The sequence below is a fragment of the Erythrolamprus reginae genome, chromosome 11 (assembly GCF_031021105.1).
Source record: "Erythrolamprus reginae isolate rEryReg1 chromosome 11, rEryReg1.hap1, whole genome shotgun sequence".
Classification (NCBI taxonomy): domain Eukaryota; kingdom Metazoa; phylum Chordata; class Lepidosauria; order Squamata; family Dipsadidae; genus Erythrolamprus; species Erythrolamprus reginae.
In genome coordinates, this window is record NC_091960.1 from 20,355,791 (window position 1) to 20,373,753 (window position 17,963).

Sequence of the window (17,963 nt, forward strand, 5' to 3'; positions counted from 1 at the left end):
AAAAAGGAGTAGCAACGTATATCAAAAAGGAAATAACGGCAAAAGAAACTTACTCAGATTCGAAAGGAAGATTCTTGATTACAAAAATTAAGTTAAATGGAAAAAAAATAAATCCAGTAAATGTATACGCCCCAAACAAAAAGAATTCTATAAGAAATTACATGATAAAATTAACATTGGAAAACAAAAATATTTGTATTATAGGAGATTACAATGGAATTATAGATAAAGGATTACATTACAGGTAAAAACAAAAACACCAATACAACTATACTACCAAATACATTTAAAGATATGGTTGAAGAACTAAATTTGGCAGACCTATGGAGACTAACCCCCCCCCCCCAAAAAAAAGCAATATACATTCTACTCAGCACCACATGGATCTTATTCAAGGATAGAGATGGTCTGCGCAAGTAGTGAAACGTTACAAGATATTGAAACAGTTGAAATAGATATGAATATCTGGGCAGCCCATAATCCATTAGTGGTGATCTGGAAAAGGATTAAAAATACTAATAAATGATGGAAATTAAACCCACACATACTATTAGAAGAAGAATATACTACAAGAATGACAAGAGATTAAATACTTTTTGGAAGAAAACCAGAAACAACCGACAACTATTCAAAATTTGTGGGACACTCTCAAAGCCTACATAAGAGTTATAACCATAGCATATAATATAGGGAGGAATAAAAAGCGAAGACAGAAACATAACACATTAACAGAGAATATCAAAAAATTAGAAAAACAGCATCAGGAATTACCAGAAAAAAGGGAAATATATGAATCTCTAATGGGTTATAAACATGAGCTAAACTTACTAGATCAACAAGAGTAAAGCCAGAATATCAATCTTGCTAGGCAAACATTCTTCAAGAACGCAAATAAACTGGGCAGATGGCTGGCATACAAAATTAAAAAGGAAAAGGAAAACAGAATGATACATCAACTAATCGATACAGAAGGAAAATTACAACATGATGAACGAAAATTAAAAGAAATTATTTCAGAATACTATGAAAAATTATATGCACAAGAGGAAATTGATACAACTAAAATAGATAAATACATCTTACAGAAAAATGTGATGGAAATAAAGGAAGAAAATAGGGAAATGTTAAATAGAGAAATCACTATAATAGAACTTCAAAATGCAATTAAATGACAAAAAAATAATAAAGCGCCAGGTCCAGATGGTTACCCGGGGGAATATTATAAATGTTTTGGAGAATCCCTAGAACAATTACAACTAGAAATTTACAATGAAGCATTATTGAATGCTAAAATACCTGAAACATGGAAAGAGACATATATCATTATGATTCCAAAAGAAGGTGCCAATACAAACCAAGTCAACGATTATAGACCAATTGCTCTCCTAAATACAGACTACAAAAATTTTATTTCAATAATAGCGGAAAGGCTAAAAAAATACTAAATAAAATTATACATATTGATCAGAATGGTTTTCTACTGACAAAATCAGGAATAGCACAAGAATTGTTCTGGATATCATTGAGTATTACGAAGCACACCCTGAAAAACAAATAGCATTGATTTTTTTGGGCCCACAGAAAGCCTTCGATAACGTGAATTGGCAATATATGAGGAAACTAATAAAACAAATGAGATTTGGCCCCAAAATTTGAACAAGTAATAGATAGTATATATACCACCCCAAAAGCCCAAGTAATTGTCAACAATGAAACGACTAAAGCATTCCAAATAAACAAAGGAGTTAGACAAGGATGCCCGCTATCCCTTTGCTCTTCATATTAGTACTAGAAACTTCGTTAAATGAAATTCGCAAAGATAGTAATATTAAGGGAACAAAAGTTAAAAAGGAGGACTACAAATTACAAGCTTTTGCAGACAATCTAGTATTTTTTTTGGAAGAACCGTTAGACACAGGACAATATCTAATAGGAAAAATAGAAGAATATGGGGAGGTAGCAGGCCCAAAAATTAACAAACAGAAAACAAAATTTATGACTAAAATATGACGAATAAACAAAATAAGGAATTGGAAATTAATCTAGGATTTACTAACACAAAGAAAATTAAATACTTAGGAATAAACTTAACTAACAGATGCTCATCAATAAAAGAAGACAACTACACAAAATTAGTAAAACTAAAGAAAAATTAGAAAAATGGGGGAAATTACAGCTATCATCGATGGGAAGAATTGGATCTATTAAAATGAGTATAATTCCTGTTCTGCTGGCTCTTGGCACGAGCCTCTAATTAAATGCAAAAGTAGCCAAAACAGACACACACACGGGAAAAGTCAACATTATTTTCTTTATCCACAGAAAAATAGAAGCAAAACCCTCTTTTTGTAGTCAAAGGGCTCATGTGTAAAACAAACATACTTGAAGACAGTGAAATAACAAAAAACAAACAAACTCAAAGCAATTAACAAGTAGCTGTGAAGTCGTCACAGCTATACTCCTTCAGACTTTGTTTAACTCACACAGTTAACTATGATTTACATTCAGAGTCCAGATATCAAAGCACAGGGTCCTTGGAGAATCCAAAGAGTCAAGGAAAATCCACAATCACGAACAGATAATCTTCCACACTAATTAGGGCTGCCCATTTAACAGCAGCCTTAATTAGTTGGACCACACCCAACCACAGGTGAACTCTCTTATCTTTTTTAATACTTACGTAGCTGTTCTTTCCTATTCAAGGCTCTTCGTCTACGTACGTCAATAAATGTTTCTTCATCAGAGTCCAGTGAAGATAAAGAGGATGATGCATTGCTTCCTAATGGGCTGCCTGCCAGGTCCCCCTCTGAGGGTCCCATTTCACAGTCACTTCCTGTTTCCGACGATACTTCGCTGCCCGAAGCAGTTGGCAGTAAAACAGGTCTCTGACACTGGGAGGATTCACCCACATCCACCCCCACAGTCCTTGGGGCAGGAGCTCGCCCAGAGCCAACCACAACACCTTCCTAAATTTTTATATCTATTCCAAACCATTCCAATAAAACTGAACTCCAAATTTTTTGCTGATTTAAACAAAATAATATCCAAATTTATATGGCAAGGCAAAAAGCCAAGAATAAAGATAATAGACTTACAAGATATTAAAAGTAGAGGAGAATTTGGAATGCCAGATTGGAGAATGTATTATAAAGCAGCTTCATTTATGTGGATAAAAGAATGGATTAATCTAGACAATAAATGAATTTTACAATTTGAAGGCCATGATTTAGAGAAAGGCTAGCACGCCTATCTGTGGGACACAGGAGATAAAATATTAAAATATTTTAATAGACATTTAATTAGACAATTTCTATTGAAAACATGGAAAGAAATTAGACAAAAACATTACACTAAAATACCAAATTGGATATTCACAATGGAAACCCTTATATATCCAAACACAATAGAAATGACAAAAAAAAATCAAGTATAAAGAAATATTAGACGCAACTGGTAAACTAAAAAGCAGAGAAGAACTAATCACACAAAATATAAATATGGGTTGGTGGATTTATCTTCAAATCCAATCAAGATATAAAAAAGACATGGAACAATCAGGTATAGAAAAAGCCATCCAACCACTAGATAAGTTATTGACAGGCCCGGAAGAAAAAGCAATATCCAAGATCTATAAATACTTAATGGAATATGAGAGACCAGAGGAGATAGTTAAAGGAACTATGATAGCCTGGATGAAAAATTTTGGCCATAATATAAAACTAGAGGAATGGGAACAAATATGGAAAAGAAATATTAAATTGACTAAATCCATAAATTATAAAGAAAATCAATATAAAATGTTATATCAATGGCACTTACCACCCAAAAGATTAGCCAAAATTTATAAAAATAACATCTCAATGTGTTGGAAATGCAAACAAACACAAGGCACCTTCTTTCATTTATGGTGGCTATGTCCAGAGACAAAAAAATACTTGAAAAAAGTAAGCAATTGGTTACAGCAAATAACAAAGTACAAAAATAGAATACACACCAGAACTTTTTAAATTGGGTATTATGAGAAGGTCTTACAATAAAAATGTTAAATACTTCACATATTAACGGCGGCAAGGATCGTATTCGCACAAAATTGGAAAAAGCCACAACTACCTGAAGATAAAGAGATTATCAGCAAAATTTATGAATGCACAGAGATGGACAAATTGACTATGGAATTAAATAATCAGAAAGATACGGACTATTATGAAATCTGGACAAAATGGTACACATGGACTAAGAAAAGAAGCTCAAAAAAACACCAAAACAAAACAGCAAGATGTTCAAAGACAACTAAAAGAAAATGTAGATAAAAATGTAGATAAAAATATAAGATATGGATTCACCTGTAAATATGTATTGTATTGTTTTCTTTTTTTTTAATTGAAAAACTCAATAAAATTATTTTAAAAAAAGAGGGAGAACTTGCACAATTGATGGCTGACTAAATACTCCTCCCCCACCACCCACTGTATCTGTTAGGAAAGGGAAAAGAGGCAGAAAAAAGCAATCCCATTTGATACTAATCAAGGCACATCCCAGGTTGCAGACAATGAAGCATCCAGATCCAAAAGAGGTGAAGGCATAGGCAAGACCTAAACAAAAGTACTGCTTTTAATGAATGCATTTAGCAGTTACTAAAAAAGGTTTTGTAAAGCAGGGGAAATTAGACACGGCGCCTGAACACAAAGAATGGCAACATGAAGGCTGGCAGGTGGCTCAAACAGAAAAGCTGACCGATAACAAAGGCCTGTGTGGGGGCAAAAAAAGAACAGAGTTTAACTAAATTTGCTGAAAGCTTCATAAAGTTTTGAAGTAGGAAAAAAAATTTGGATTTCAGCTTCCAAACACCAGGCCTTTTAGCATACTACATTATTATTTCATTTTTAACCTACTTGAAGCATTTGTTGAGAATAGTGATGTGCAAGCAGAGATGGGGTGTTGAAAGAGTCAAGATGTAGTTCAACCACCTTCTTTGACAACCCATAATAGATGCCCCTGAAACAGGATGTTTACCAAACAAAACATGATTTATATCTTTCACAGCTAAGCAAACAGAAAAAAACCTTGTGTCTGGGCAGATTTATGACAATAGCTCTGAGCCATAGATTTTGTCCTATTCCATATGCAAAAGAGCGGGGTTAGTACAACTTCTCCAAATGGTTGAGGTTTTCTTTTTAAAAAAGCAATAGGGGGGGGGGGGAGGGAAGATGGCAGTATTCGGCAGAAATTGAAGATCAGAACTCCTCTCACGACCCCTGGTTCCGGTGGTCGTATCTGGAGAAATCAATTCCTTTCTCAAAGGGTCAGGCTATTTTAACATATCTTCTTAAGCAACCCAGGAGGGGGGGGGGTCAGCTGATACCTGCTGCGTGTTGGCTGCAAGCGTCTGGATCTGACCCTGGACCACCTGAGTTCCAGACACAGGCTGAGCTAAGCGGATATACTGCAGCTGGCCGGCATTAAGTTGGACCTAAAAACAGCAGGAGGGAGAAAGAGGACACAGAATTGGTCATCTGAAAACAGAACTAGCCTCTAGTTTCCCAGAGATGCCTGATGAGATTATACAGGAAGATGACATAAGACCAAAGATGAAACTATAAACACATGTGCTTGGGCTAGAAAAGTGGCTTCTTTGCTATCTTAATTTCCTATTTTTCTTTACAGCAGCTATAAGCAAAAAATCTAAATTCACCTAATGTTCTACAATCACAACTTTTGTTTTTATTTATTTCTATGGTCTTCTGTACATTTTTTCGGTTCATCAACACCATAAATCAACAAAGACTTTGAGATGAAATTAAATGGAAACTTGAAAGACAAACCATCTTTGGTGCAGATAGCTATACTTCTTTTTCAAACCTGAAAGAACCCAAATTGATTACTAATTTTCTGATTAATGCAGACCCTGCCCCACTGTGACACTCCCCCAAAATTGTGCCACCAAAATATGGTATCTAATCATTGATTTTCAGCAGCATGATATTTTTTTAAAAAAATGAAACAATGGCATTTTAAAAAGTGAAGATGAACGCATTAAATCAGGTGTATGTTTAATGCAATGATTTTGATGCCAGGAATCTCAATCTATCCTCTCTGGTGATGTCCTAGTGTCACTGCTGGATTTCTCAGATTCTTCCTTTTGTGTTTTAAAAAGTGCAGCATCAAAAATGAAACAAAACAAATCTTGCTCAGCTGTGTTTTAGAACAACCTCACTACATTTAGAAATAGTTAACCTCCTGCCCACCCTGCTGTATATGTACAAAACACAATTACATTGTGCTCAGGGCAGCATCTTTTAATCAAGGAACAGGTGGAGAATATCTTTAGACAATCTGTCATTGATGCTCCAAATCTCCTCGAGCAGAAATTAACAGCGCTTGGACCTTGTCCCTCTACTGACTTCTCTAACATCTGGGATTTTTCTTCTCCCCAAATAACCAGTCCCTAAAGGCAAAGGGCAGCTCCCCTATTACAAATGCATATTTTCTGCAAGCAAAGGCTTCTTTACAGCTCTTCCTTCTGAAGGCACTGAAATATGCCTGCAGGGAAGCTGTTTGCAAGCAGAGGCCCTGGTTAGACTTTAACTAGAATAACTAACTTAAAATGGACAATGCAGACCTTAAGGGCTTTGACTTACTGCTCTGGTGCACATCACTATGGAGCTTCTGTCTGGGAAACCACTTGTTAAAGATAAGAGTGGAAGAGCTGGAACAGGCAGTTTAGAGAAACCAGTCTGATTATGAAATTAAGCATGGAATGTTTTGCAAATGTCGTGTGTGGCTCTGGTGATTGTATGACTTTTAAATATTAACTCAGAATATAATGTAAAACTGTTTCATAAGATGAGAATGAAGGAAGGGGAGAAAGAAAGTAAGTCAAGAAGCTGAGCTAATGAGTGTGGAGGGGAGAAGTGGCTTCAGCAAAGGTTTGAATGAGCTGCTTTTTAGAATGAGCTGTCTCTCTAGAAAGGAGGTGTCCAACCTTGGCAACTTTAGGACCTGTAGCCTTCAACTCTTCAGAATAGGCTAGCTGGGGAATTCTGGGAATTGAAGTCCACAAGTCTTAAAGTTGCCAAGGCTAGACACCCCTGCTCTAGAACTTTGCAGTCAAGATGCAGATCCCACACATGCAGTTGAATCTGAACCCAGTTCAGCCAGCAAAAAAGGACTAGTGTTGGTCATCCAGGGTTTCTGCACGAGAGGATACCACTATACTTTTGCCATTCCCTTGAAATGCAAATCAAGTCCAGGTTTTCTGTAACTTTTAGACCCATTTTGACTCTGACCGGTATCTGTTGGATTTCGCCCGTGTTGGTGATGATTTGCTGCATGACCTGCATAGTTGGCCCGGTCCCACTTTGCGCCGGCTGAGTTTGCCCCTGTGGCTGGGCCTGAACAATCTGCACCTGTTGCCCTTCTCCCACCTGCATGGTCACAGGAGTGGTCTGAAAGAAGAGAGGCACACAAGAGAAGATGGAGGACATCTCAGATATATTGATCAGCTACACTTGTGTGTTGCAACATGGGACTAGACAACCAATCTCGAGACAGCCAGCAAGTGGAAATGCTCCCTCTTTTCAGTGTCACAATCTTTGAGACATAAAAGGTCAAAGATAGCAGAAAGGGCATTTATCAAAAAAAACCCAGATGTTAATACTTCAAAAGCAAAAGATTGTCTATATTTCATTCTTTTAAAATTCAAACTACATCCTGTCCTTCCGTCAGTGTTTCAAGGTGGCATCCAAGATACTGCTCCAATTTTTCCTCTTAAAAACAACCTTGGCAAACAATAATTTATTTATTTTTTCATTGGCTTTATATGCCGCCCTTCTCCGGGGACTCAGGGTGGTTTACAACATATAAAAAAACAATAATAACAATAATAAAAATAATAAGTGGCCAAACATCATCTACGGAACTTCCACAGCCAAAGATGGACTTGAATGAAATGAAAATTAAGCTCCAGTCTGACCTGGACCTGACCAGGAGCAGTAGCAGCCAGGATTGTCCCTTCCAAAATGACTGTCAGCATTAATGAAGAGAGCACTGGTTTCTCCTCACTGGGTATACGATAGGTACATCCTATGAATCTACTCCAATAACTAAACTACAGGAGACATGGACAACATACTGCCAGACAGATGTTGCTGGAACTCTAATTCTATGTAGTCCCAGCCAATATGACCAGGGAAGGAGACAGGGTCTGCAGCAAATGCAGACTTCTTTCTTTGCTTCTCACTTAGGAAGGCGGTGAGAAACCTGGTCATACTTCCATTCCAGCCCCACTCACATTGGGTAGTTTTTCCACCTGCAAGTCTAAGCAGTTGACCAAAGACTTGCAGTTTTGACAACATCATCAGATTGGTCCTTATAACACACCAAGGGCTAGCCTAAAACAAGGCTGGGTATTTTGCGATTCAGCACATTGTAGGAATGCAACCACAGCAATGTTGGAAGAACCTGGTCTATATTTTAAGCTTGGGGAGTTTTTTGTTTGTTTAAATGTTGCAAGATATCCCAATGTAGCATACTGCATTTTATTAACTTTAACATGCTGCCTTGATCTTGTCTCTTTCACAAACCAGAGGGCACCCGATAATACCATTTTCCACCTGCTCTCCAAATTCAGTGTGCAAGAGCCATGAAAGGCCTGCATACCAACCTGCCCTTGCTGAGGCTGAGCGATGATAATCTGCCCTGGCTGGATTGTAGTGGTGGACGTGGTTGTCTGCTGGCCCGTCTGCTGGCCCTGGACCTGGACAGCTGCTGGCTGCTGGGCCAGAGTGAAGTAATACTGGACGGGTTCTGCAGGAGTCACAGCCTGGCGGACCTCCTCCTATCCCAATAGAGAATAAGGTGTTCAGTTACAGTAAACAAAGCCTGGAACACAGGATTCCAGCAGAAATGTAAACAGGTAAGGAAAAATTCATATTGGAGATATACAAATGTTAAGATTTGCTTCCTCTATGATTAGTACTTTTCTCTGGACACTGTACATCAACCCTCTGCCCCGCTCTGTTCTGCCTGTTTTACTTTCTCCCATTTTGAGAAAATCTTCGAGTCTGGTGGCTGAATTTCCATTTCTTCCTTGAAAGACAAGCAGCATTCAAAAATGAACAGACCTACCACTTTGCAGGAAAAGCTTTGCAGATCGATGAAAGGAAAGGGGTATTATTAGCAGTGAGGCCAACAAGCTGATGAAGAATGCCATTTGCTTATTTAAGTGAGATTTGAAATTACAGGTAGTACTCAATTTACACCCATTCATTTAGTGTCTGTTTCAATAACGGCACTGGAAAAAGTGATTTCTGAGGAGTTTTTGTATTTACAACTATTCCCCACAATCACAATGATCAAAATTCGGACACTTGGCAACCAGCATTTATTTATGATGGCTATAGCATCCCAGGGGCATACCATCACCATTGGTGGCCTTCCCAGCCAGTTCCTCATAAGCAAAGTCAATGGGGGAAGCTGATTTGTTTAATGACCATATGATTCATTTAACAACTGCAGTGATTCATTAACAGCAAATATAAAGGTTGCAAGATCAATTGTGACTGACTTAACAACTGCCTTGCTTTGCAGTGGAAATTCTGGTCCCAATTATCATAAAGTCAAGGACTTCCTGTATTTGGGGTTCTTGGAGCAGGTTATGAACATAAACAATAAAATGTACTCATAGCGCAGAAACAGGAAAGAATAAGACCTTAGTACAATGACTACTGCAGCACAACTGGAGCACTTTATATCTTAAGTGAATGCCCGACATGTGGCTGCCCAAACTCTCCCATCAAGACCTCTCCCCATCTACCTTTCCTGGGTCTCTGCCACCCTCCAAACAATGAGCTGGTTAACAGAGTTGTGAGAGGATAAGCTTGGAATCATGCGCAGTCAAAATGAGGAGTTACAATTTCTGAGAGGACCAGTCCATGCCAGCAGGCGTAAACAACCTTCTCCCAGCCACCACAAAATCACAGCTGAGAGTGTAGGATGTTTACACACACTGCCACATAGCTAGGGTTAAATTGGCAAAACATACATGCATGCTACTGGCTAGTTAACTTCCACCACCTTCTATGCAAAATGGCTGAGGCAAAGAAAAAGCGGGTGGGTGGGTTACCAAGGATGCTCACCTCAACTGAGGCTCAATTAAATCCAAGTGACTCATTGTTCAAAGGTGATGCTAAGATCTACTTAAAAAAATATTTCTCATCTTCTAAGATTTTAAATAGCAAATCCAGTCGGCTATTTTCTTCTTGAATTTTTTGAAAGAAGAGGCATGATTTTTAGCATGTCCCTAAACTCAAGTACAATTCTTAACAATTTTAAAATCATAACAGCAGAGGTGGCACAGCAGGTAGAGTGCAGTACTGCAGGCCACTAAAGCTGACTGTAGATCTGCAGATCCAACAGTTCAAATCTCATCACCAACTCAAGGTTGACTCAGCTTTCCATCCTTCCGAGGGGGGTAAAATGAGGACCCAGATTGTGGGGGCAATATACTGGTTCTGTTAAAAAGTGCTATTGCTAACATGTTGTAAGCCTGAGTCTAAGGAGAAGGGCAGCATTAAAAAAAAATCAAATAATCAAATAAATAATCAAATAAATAAATAAATATTTTTAAAAATGGCATTTGATGGAATTCATTGACTACCAAGTTTGAATGAATCACAAGTTCAAAATCACTACACAACTGTTGTCTGGCCCACTTGCCACCAATGATGTCAGTGGGCACAGCCAACAGATGCTGCTGCCAAGAATGAATTCCATCAATAACACATAAGGACCTCTTGTGCAAAGTCACTGGCCTGCGTCAAAGCAGCTGACCCTTGACCTAACAGGGTGGGAGAAAAATCTTTCTGGGAAAGAAAATCCCTTGCTGACTTCAGAAGAGTTGGAAGCCGTTGTCCAGACAGAATGGAAGCTGACGAGCTTCGCTCTTCTTCCCTTTTATCTAAAATCAGATTCATGTCACTACAAGACATGAGTACTGGACAAATTCCTGTTTGGTCAGTGAACTGGAAAAGAGAGAAGCCGACATAATTGGCTTACTGCATTTTTCAGCGCACCTTTAGACATGGGGGTTAGGGCTCTGTTCACTCTGAAAGAGGCAACTATGATGGGAAAGATCTAGCAGGAAAAACATCAGGGCTCTCAGATTTTTAAGGTCACTGCATGCAAATATGGGTGGTTGTGTTTCACAAATCATTGCATTTAGCATAATATGGAAAATATAGCTCGACGCCACCTGGAGGACACCAAGCTGAAGGAAGATTCTTTACATAATGACTGAAAGGGGGTTATTTAGAAAAAAAATATCTCCAAAATACAGGAAAAGCGATCCCACCAATCTTGACTGCTCCCTTCAAGCAATCCCAGTGCTCTTTTCATCCCCCCAATTTCTCTTGCAATAATGCAAGATTGGTCTCAACATCTTTAAAAAATCACAGATCCATGAGAAACTGGTTTTAACTTTTCCCCAAGCTTCCACTGTGGATATCTGATATGTTTTTGCACAATAAGGAGCCAACTGGTATGTGGAAGCTCCTTATTTTAATTTTAAGCAGCTCTATTTTGTTTCCAAATTAAAACTTTACTAGCGGAGTGCCTATTAAAGGAATGACTGGCTGAAAACAAGAAGCAGCAGAAGCAGCCCAGGGCTGCCAAAATGGGAATCCAAACGCAAATATCTGATTGGAATATGATTTTTAACCAGAATTCTGCAATGTATGACTCAGGAACCTGATAAGGAATTGCCATAATGGTCCAATATATTTGTAGAACTCAGTGCAATAAAAAGAAAAGAAGCAAGGCATCCACAGGCATCCAAAGTTGGCCTCATTAAATCTGTTTTTTCAATCTAACCAATTGCAGAGATACAAAACTCTTCATTACTCTCTTTATGCAGCTTTAATTGTGATTGCTGGATTCTCCAAATGGCTACAAAGGATTGTCTCAAAAACACAGAATAATAACAAAACATAAAGATTAACTTAAAAGTGTTACTATGGGCCAACTTAGTGGTCTGTGGTAGTTTAATAAGGTGTATAAACATCCACAAAGAAAAAGGAACATGGATACCTAAAGCTTCCTGGAAGATTTGGGAATAAGGACGTGCCTTTCTGTTCCTCTTATCAAGGTCTCAAGTCAGCCTGCATGCAGACCTAAAGTTAATGAATATCTACTCCTTTTTTCTTTCATTTTATACGTTCATTTTATATTTCATCTTTCTCCTTTTGTTAATGCCATATGGATACCTTATTTTCTTTCATTTTATACGTTCATTTTATATTTCATCTTTCTCCTTTTGTTAATGCCATATGGATACCTTATTTAATACTGTGCCGTAAGGACTCATATTTGTTGTATCAATAATGATGCATGGTATTTTTTAAAAAATGAGCAAAGAATGTCATCTATTTCAAAGCCAGAGAGAATTACTTGAATCTATTCATGAAATCTGGAGTCTGGTAACCCTTGAAACTGAAGTCATTCCCACATATGGCCTCAAGGGACAACAGGAGGAGGACAGATATAAAACAGCACCTTGCTTGTTCTACATTTGTCATCAAGGCTTCTCTGAAACCAAAGCAAGCCTATCTGGGCATTTACCAAGGAGAGAAAGTGGAACAGACGTCAGAGCCCCGCTATTCATCCCACTGCTGGGAACGTTCATGCAGGGTACCGTATATACTCGAGTATAAGCCGAGTTTTTTAGCCCCAAAAATGGGCTGAAAAACACAGCCTCGGCTTATACTCGCGTCATTGACAAAGTCACCACACGAGGGCGCCATTGCTTGAGCCAGAGCGAGGAGGCACCAGCTTTTGTCCCCTCTGGCACGCCGTAGTTCCTCTCCCTAGCTCAAGCAAAGAAGGCAGCCATTTGCAATGGTGAGTCGGATTAAAAAGGCCCCCTGCTGTCAGATTCTCCTCCCCCTCCTTTGAAAGGATTTAAACTGTTTAAAAAATGGTATTTTGTGGTAGTTGCTGTCCTTGCTTGGATAGGATCTAATAATGTGTTATGAGGCAGAGCTAGACAGGAATTCTTTTTCTATCTGTCTATCTTTCTATCTATCTATTTTTCTATCTATCTATTTTTCTATCTATCTATTTTTCTATCTATCTATCTATCTATCTATCTGTATCTATTTCTTTCTATCTATCTATCTATCTATTTTTCTATCTCTGTCTATCTTTATATCTATCTGTCTATCTATCTATCTATCTATCTATCTATCTATCTATCATCTATCTATCTATCTGTATCTATTTCTATCTATCTATTTTTCTATCTAACTATTTTTCTTTCTATCTATCTATCTATCTATCTATCTATCTGTATCTATTTCTATCTATCTATCTATCTATCTATCTATCTATCTATTTTTCTATCTGTCTGTCTGTCTGTCTATCTATCTATCTTTCTATCTATATCTATCTATCTATCTATTTTTCTATCTGTCTGTCTGTCTGTCTATCTATCTTTCTATCTATATCTATCTATCTATCTATCTATCTATCTATTTTTCTATCTGTCTGTCTGTCTGTCTATCTTTCTATCTATATCTATCTATCTTTCTATCTATATCTATCTATCTATCTATCTGTCTGTCTGTCTGTCTGTCTGTCTGTCTGTCTATCTATCTATCTTTCTATCTATATCTATCTATCTATTTCTATCTATCTATCTATCTATCTATCTATCTATCTATCTATCTATCTATCTATTTTTCTGTCTGTCTGTCTGTCTGTCTGTCTATCTTTCTATCTATCTATATCTATCTATCTATCTATCTATCTATCTATCTATTTCTATCTATCTATCTATCTATCTATCTATCTATCTATTTTTCTGTCTGTCTGTCTGTCTATCTTTCTATCTATATCTATCTATCTATCTATCTATCTATCTATCTATCTATCTATCTATCTATCTATCTATCTATCTATCTATTTGGTTTTCTATGCTGATAACCTCACAGCAGCTAATGCTGAAGCTCTTCTTTGGATACACTTATTTGTTTGTTTGTTTGTTTGTTTATTTATTTATTTGGATTTGTATGCAATCCCTCTCCAAGGACTCAGGGTGGCTCACAGCATATATAAAAACAGAACAATAATGTAAATCCAATTAATGATGAGAAGGAATCCAGTTTTGAAGGATTTTAACTCTTAGGTTTTAGCTTTGTTCCTGATCGAGCTACTTTTTTTACTTTTTAATTTATTGTTAATATTGTTAATTTGTTTACCCTCTTTTAAATTTACAGAGCTAGTTTACTGGTTTTCTTTAAAATAAATATTCTAAAACATGTCTCAATTAATGTAATTTTATTGTTTTCCATTTTTATAAGTTACCAGTAGCCACTGCATTTTCTAACCTCGGCTTATACTCGGGTCAATACGTTTTCCCAGTTTTTGTGGCAAAAAATTGGTGCCTCGGCTTATACTCGGGTCGGCTTATACTCGAGTATATACGGTAGTTTTGAAGAAATTTGCTCCCCACCCTCTTTGTTGCATACCTGGCAAACACGATGCCACTGAGCTTGCCAAGGAGACAGAAGCCTTAATCTATATTACCTGTACAGCACTGTTATTCTGCTATGGCATAAGGAGATTTGCAATGTTTTTGATGTACAGGTAGTCCTCAATGTACAACCACAGCTGAGCACAAAATTTATGTTAAGTAAGAAATTTGTTAAGTGAGTCTTGCCCCATTTTATAATTTTACTTGCCCCATATGTTAAATGAATCCCTGCAGTTGTTAAATTAGTAACACAGATGTTAAGTGACTCTTGTCTCCTAATTGACTTTGCTTTTCAGAAGGTTGCAGGACACTGGGCACTGAAACCATCATAAATGAGGATCAGTTGTCAAGCATCCAAATCTAAATTGTGTGACCATGGGGATGCTGCAATGGTCATAAGTGTGCAAAATGGTCATGTCACTTTTTTCAGTGCCATTATAACTTTGAATAGACACTAAGTGAACTGCTGTAAGTCGAGGACTACCTGTATACTGTTGTCAATGTTCAGAAATGAGGGCTTGCATGCAGCCCTTTTCATTACAGGGTGCTTTAAAACATCAGTGTGACTCCTGATTTTATTTTTATGGAAGGAACAGTATAATCCGCAGACTGCATTGGTCGCCGATTGGTTTCCGGACACAATTCAAAGTGTGGGTAATGACCTATAAAGCTCTACATGGCATGAACCCAGATTACTTGCATGACTGCCTTCTGCCGTATGAGTCCCAGCGACCAATTAGGTCCACAGAGTCGGCCTTCTCCAGGTCCTGTCAGCCAGACAATGTCGCTTGGCGGGCCTAGGGGAAGAGCTGGCCCTCTGGAATCAGCTCCCCCTGGACATTCACACTGTCTGCACTCTCCTTGCCTTTTCTAAGAGTCTTAAGACTCACCTATGTGTCCAGGCTTGGGGCAATTAGGTCTTGGCCCCCTGGCCAGCAAAATGAGATATATGTTGTATGATTGAACTGGTATGATTGTTTTTAAATATTGGATTTTTAGATTGTAATTTTAAATTTAATTAGAATTTGCTGTTGTACTGTATTGTTATATTATATTCAAATGTATTTGTTATGTAGGTATTTCTGCAAAGCCATATATCTCTTCTATACTACTCCAACTGGAAAAGAGATTTAAAACCATGGAGAAGGAGAGTGGGGTGGGGTCAAATGGCTGTGGCAGCACGGAACCTCCTCAGTGCCTTGGGGGGGCTCCAAATCCCCATTGTCCGGGGGTTCTTGTTCTTCTGAACATGACCTCATCCTCCCTGGAGGGGAGGTGAAGCAGGGGACGCCACCAGGGGTCTGGTTAGGGATCGGCAAACCCCACCAGACAAACTGGCCTAGTCTCATGCCGGTGGTGGTGCAAAGCCGGCCAGGCAGCCATGCCTAAGTCAGCACCAGCCACAGAGACAACACAATGCAGGGATGGAAGGCAAGCAGTAACACCTGGAAAGAGGATGATTCAAAGCACTGGCAAGGTGAAGAAATGATCGAACGATATGCTGGTGAGTGAGGACAGCCGAAGGGATTCCAAATTTATTTTTTTTCTGATTTTTATTTTATTTTATTTATTTATTTATTCAATTTTTATGCCGCCCTTCTCCTTAGACTCAGTGTGGCTTACAACATGTTAGCAATAGCACTTTTTTAACAATCCGGGTCCTCATTTTACCCACCTCGGAAGGATGGAAGGCTGAGTCAGCCTTGAGCTGGTGATGAAATTTGAACCGCTGACCTTCAGATCTACAAGTCAGCTTCATTGGCCTGCAGTACAGCACTCTACCTGCTGCGTCACCCCGGCTCATTTTCAACGGAACTAAAGCTGCCAGAAATGAAAGCGGAAGCAGCTGTTTGGCGATGGGGCGAAGAGCGAGAAGCTTCTGAGCTCAGCAAATTGCCCAAAACTGGATTACTAAGAGGCTTAATGATTTTGAATCTGGACTGTCAAATTGGAGACTAAAATTATTTTCTTTTTCTTTTTATTATATTTTTATGTTTATGGAAGCTATTTTTTTCTTTCTTTTTTACATTAAATGAGGAGGAATATTTTACAATGGAAGATATGAAAGACTGCCATCCTTTGGTTGGAGGAGTCATTGCAAGGAGTTATTGTAAGGGTGTTTTAACAGCTGCTCGCCTTGGTGGAGGAGTATCTTATTTTTTTGGCTATCAAGATGGAATGTTCATGTTACATATTTACTTTTGAGAAGAAAGGATGTTATCAGCTTTGGCTTGGAAGGAAATAATTTTTGAGAGATGAGATAATTGAACTGACTGAGGACATATTGGATAATATTACTGGAAAAGAGGTCTAAGATACTATAGATTAAGGAATATGGATATGGAAAATACAGATGGCAGCAGTACTGTTAAAAAGAAGAAGACTGAGTCTTACCATAAACGTTTAAATCTACAAAAGAATTAGACTGCAAAATGATGAATTGGAATTATGGGAACTAAATGATGAATTTTAAATTTAATTGGAATTTATTACATACATGGGGAAAAATAAGCGAATATAGAATTGGTGATAGTATTGGGAAATTTTGAGGGAAATTACTGAGTAAGAACTATGTGTTATATTTAACAATGTCCAATTAAGATGTGGTTTTTTTAAAAAAAATATTTTAAAATTATTTTTAAGGGTAAACAATGTAAAAATGGAATGGTAGAATAAGGAAGTGAAAATTGAAAATGGCCATGATTATTCTTATTATTTTTAATATTAGCAGGAGAAAGGTGAAAAATTTTGAGAAGGAATTTCATATATGAGACGGTTTAACTATAAGATAACATAGCTGATAAGATAGGTAAAGTTTATAAGAATAATGTATTTGGATGAATTATGATATAATGGGATAATAAGCTTTTCCTCTAAGAAAGTTTATTAATACAAAATTTGGTTTAGGTTTAATGATAAGATAAGCAATTTTCATGAGAATTGTGTACATGGATGAATTACAGTGGTACCTCGGTTCTTGACCACAATTCGTTCCAGAAGTGTGGTCGAGAACCGATTTGGTCGAGTACCGAATTAATTTATCCCATAGGAAATAATGGAAATGGATTTAATTAGTTCCCAGCCCCTGTTGACTCGCTGGGAACCAATTAAATCTACTTTCTTTATTTCCTGTGGAATAAAAAATGTGAGGAGCTCTATAGTCTAAGCGCTCCAAGCTGCAGGAAGGGTAGCAACAGCGCCGGGAACGTCACATAATGAAGGGAAGCTGCTGGAGCGGCAGTAACTGCTGAGATGACTCCGGCGGCTTCCCTTCATCACGTGATGTTCCCGGTGCTGTTGCTTCTCGAAGGGAAGCCACCGTCATTGCCGCTACCGGGAAGGAGAAAGTTGGTGCAGCTGCCTACAGGTAACAAAACGAAGCATTGAGGAAAGGAACCCCCCGAAGCTGCCGGGATTTCAGCCGCCCCCAGTGGTA

General features: G+C 37.9%; 1 protein-coding gene across 4 annotated transcripts in view; it reads right to left on the reverse strand.

Annotated features, from left to right (window-relative positions):
- The window catches only part of LOC139174360 (nuclear transcription factor Y subunit gamma), a 219,699-nt gene that overhangs the window by 16,310 nt on the left and 185,426 nt on the right, over positions 1–17,963 (reverse strand). For 3 of the 4 annotated variants that reach the window (XM_070764663.1, XM_070764662.1, XM_070764664.1), the window contains 3 exons: positions 8,663–8,836; positions 7,287–7,445; positions 5,363–5,470 (listed from right to left, as the gene is read on the reverse strand). In XM_070764663.1, coding sequence (XP_070620764.1) covers positions 5,363–5,470; positions 7,287–7,445; positions 8,663–8,836 — 441 coding nt within the window. The remainder of the gene's footprint in view (positions 1–5,362; positions 5,471–7,286; positions 7,446–8,662; positions 8,837–17,963) is intronic. The other variant, XM_070764665.1, reaches the window with a different exon arrangement.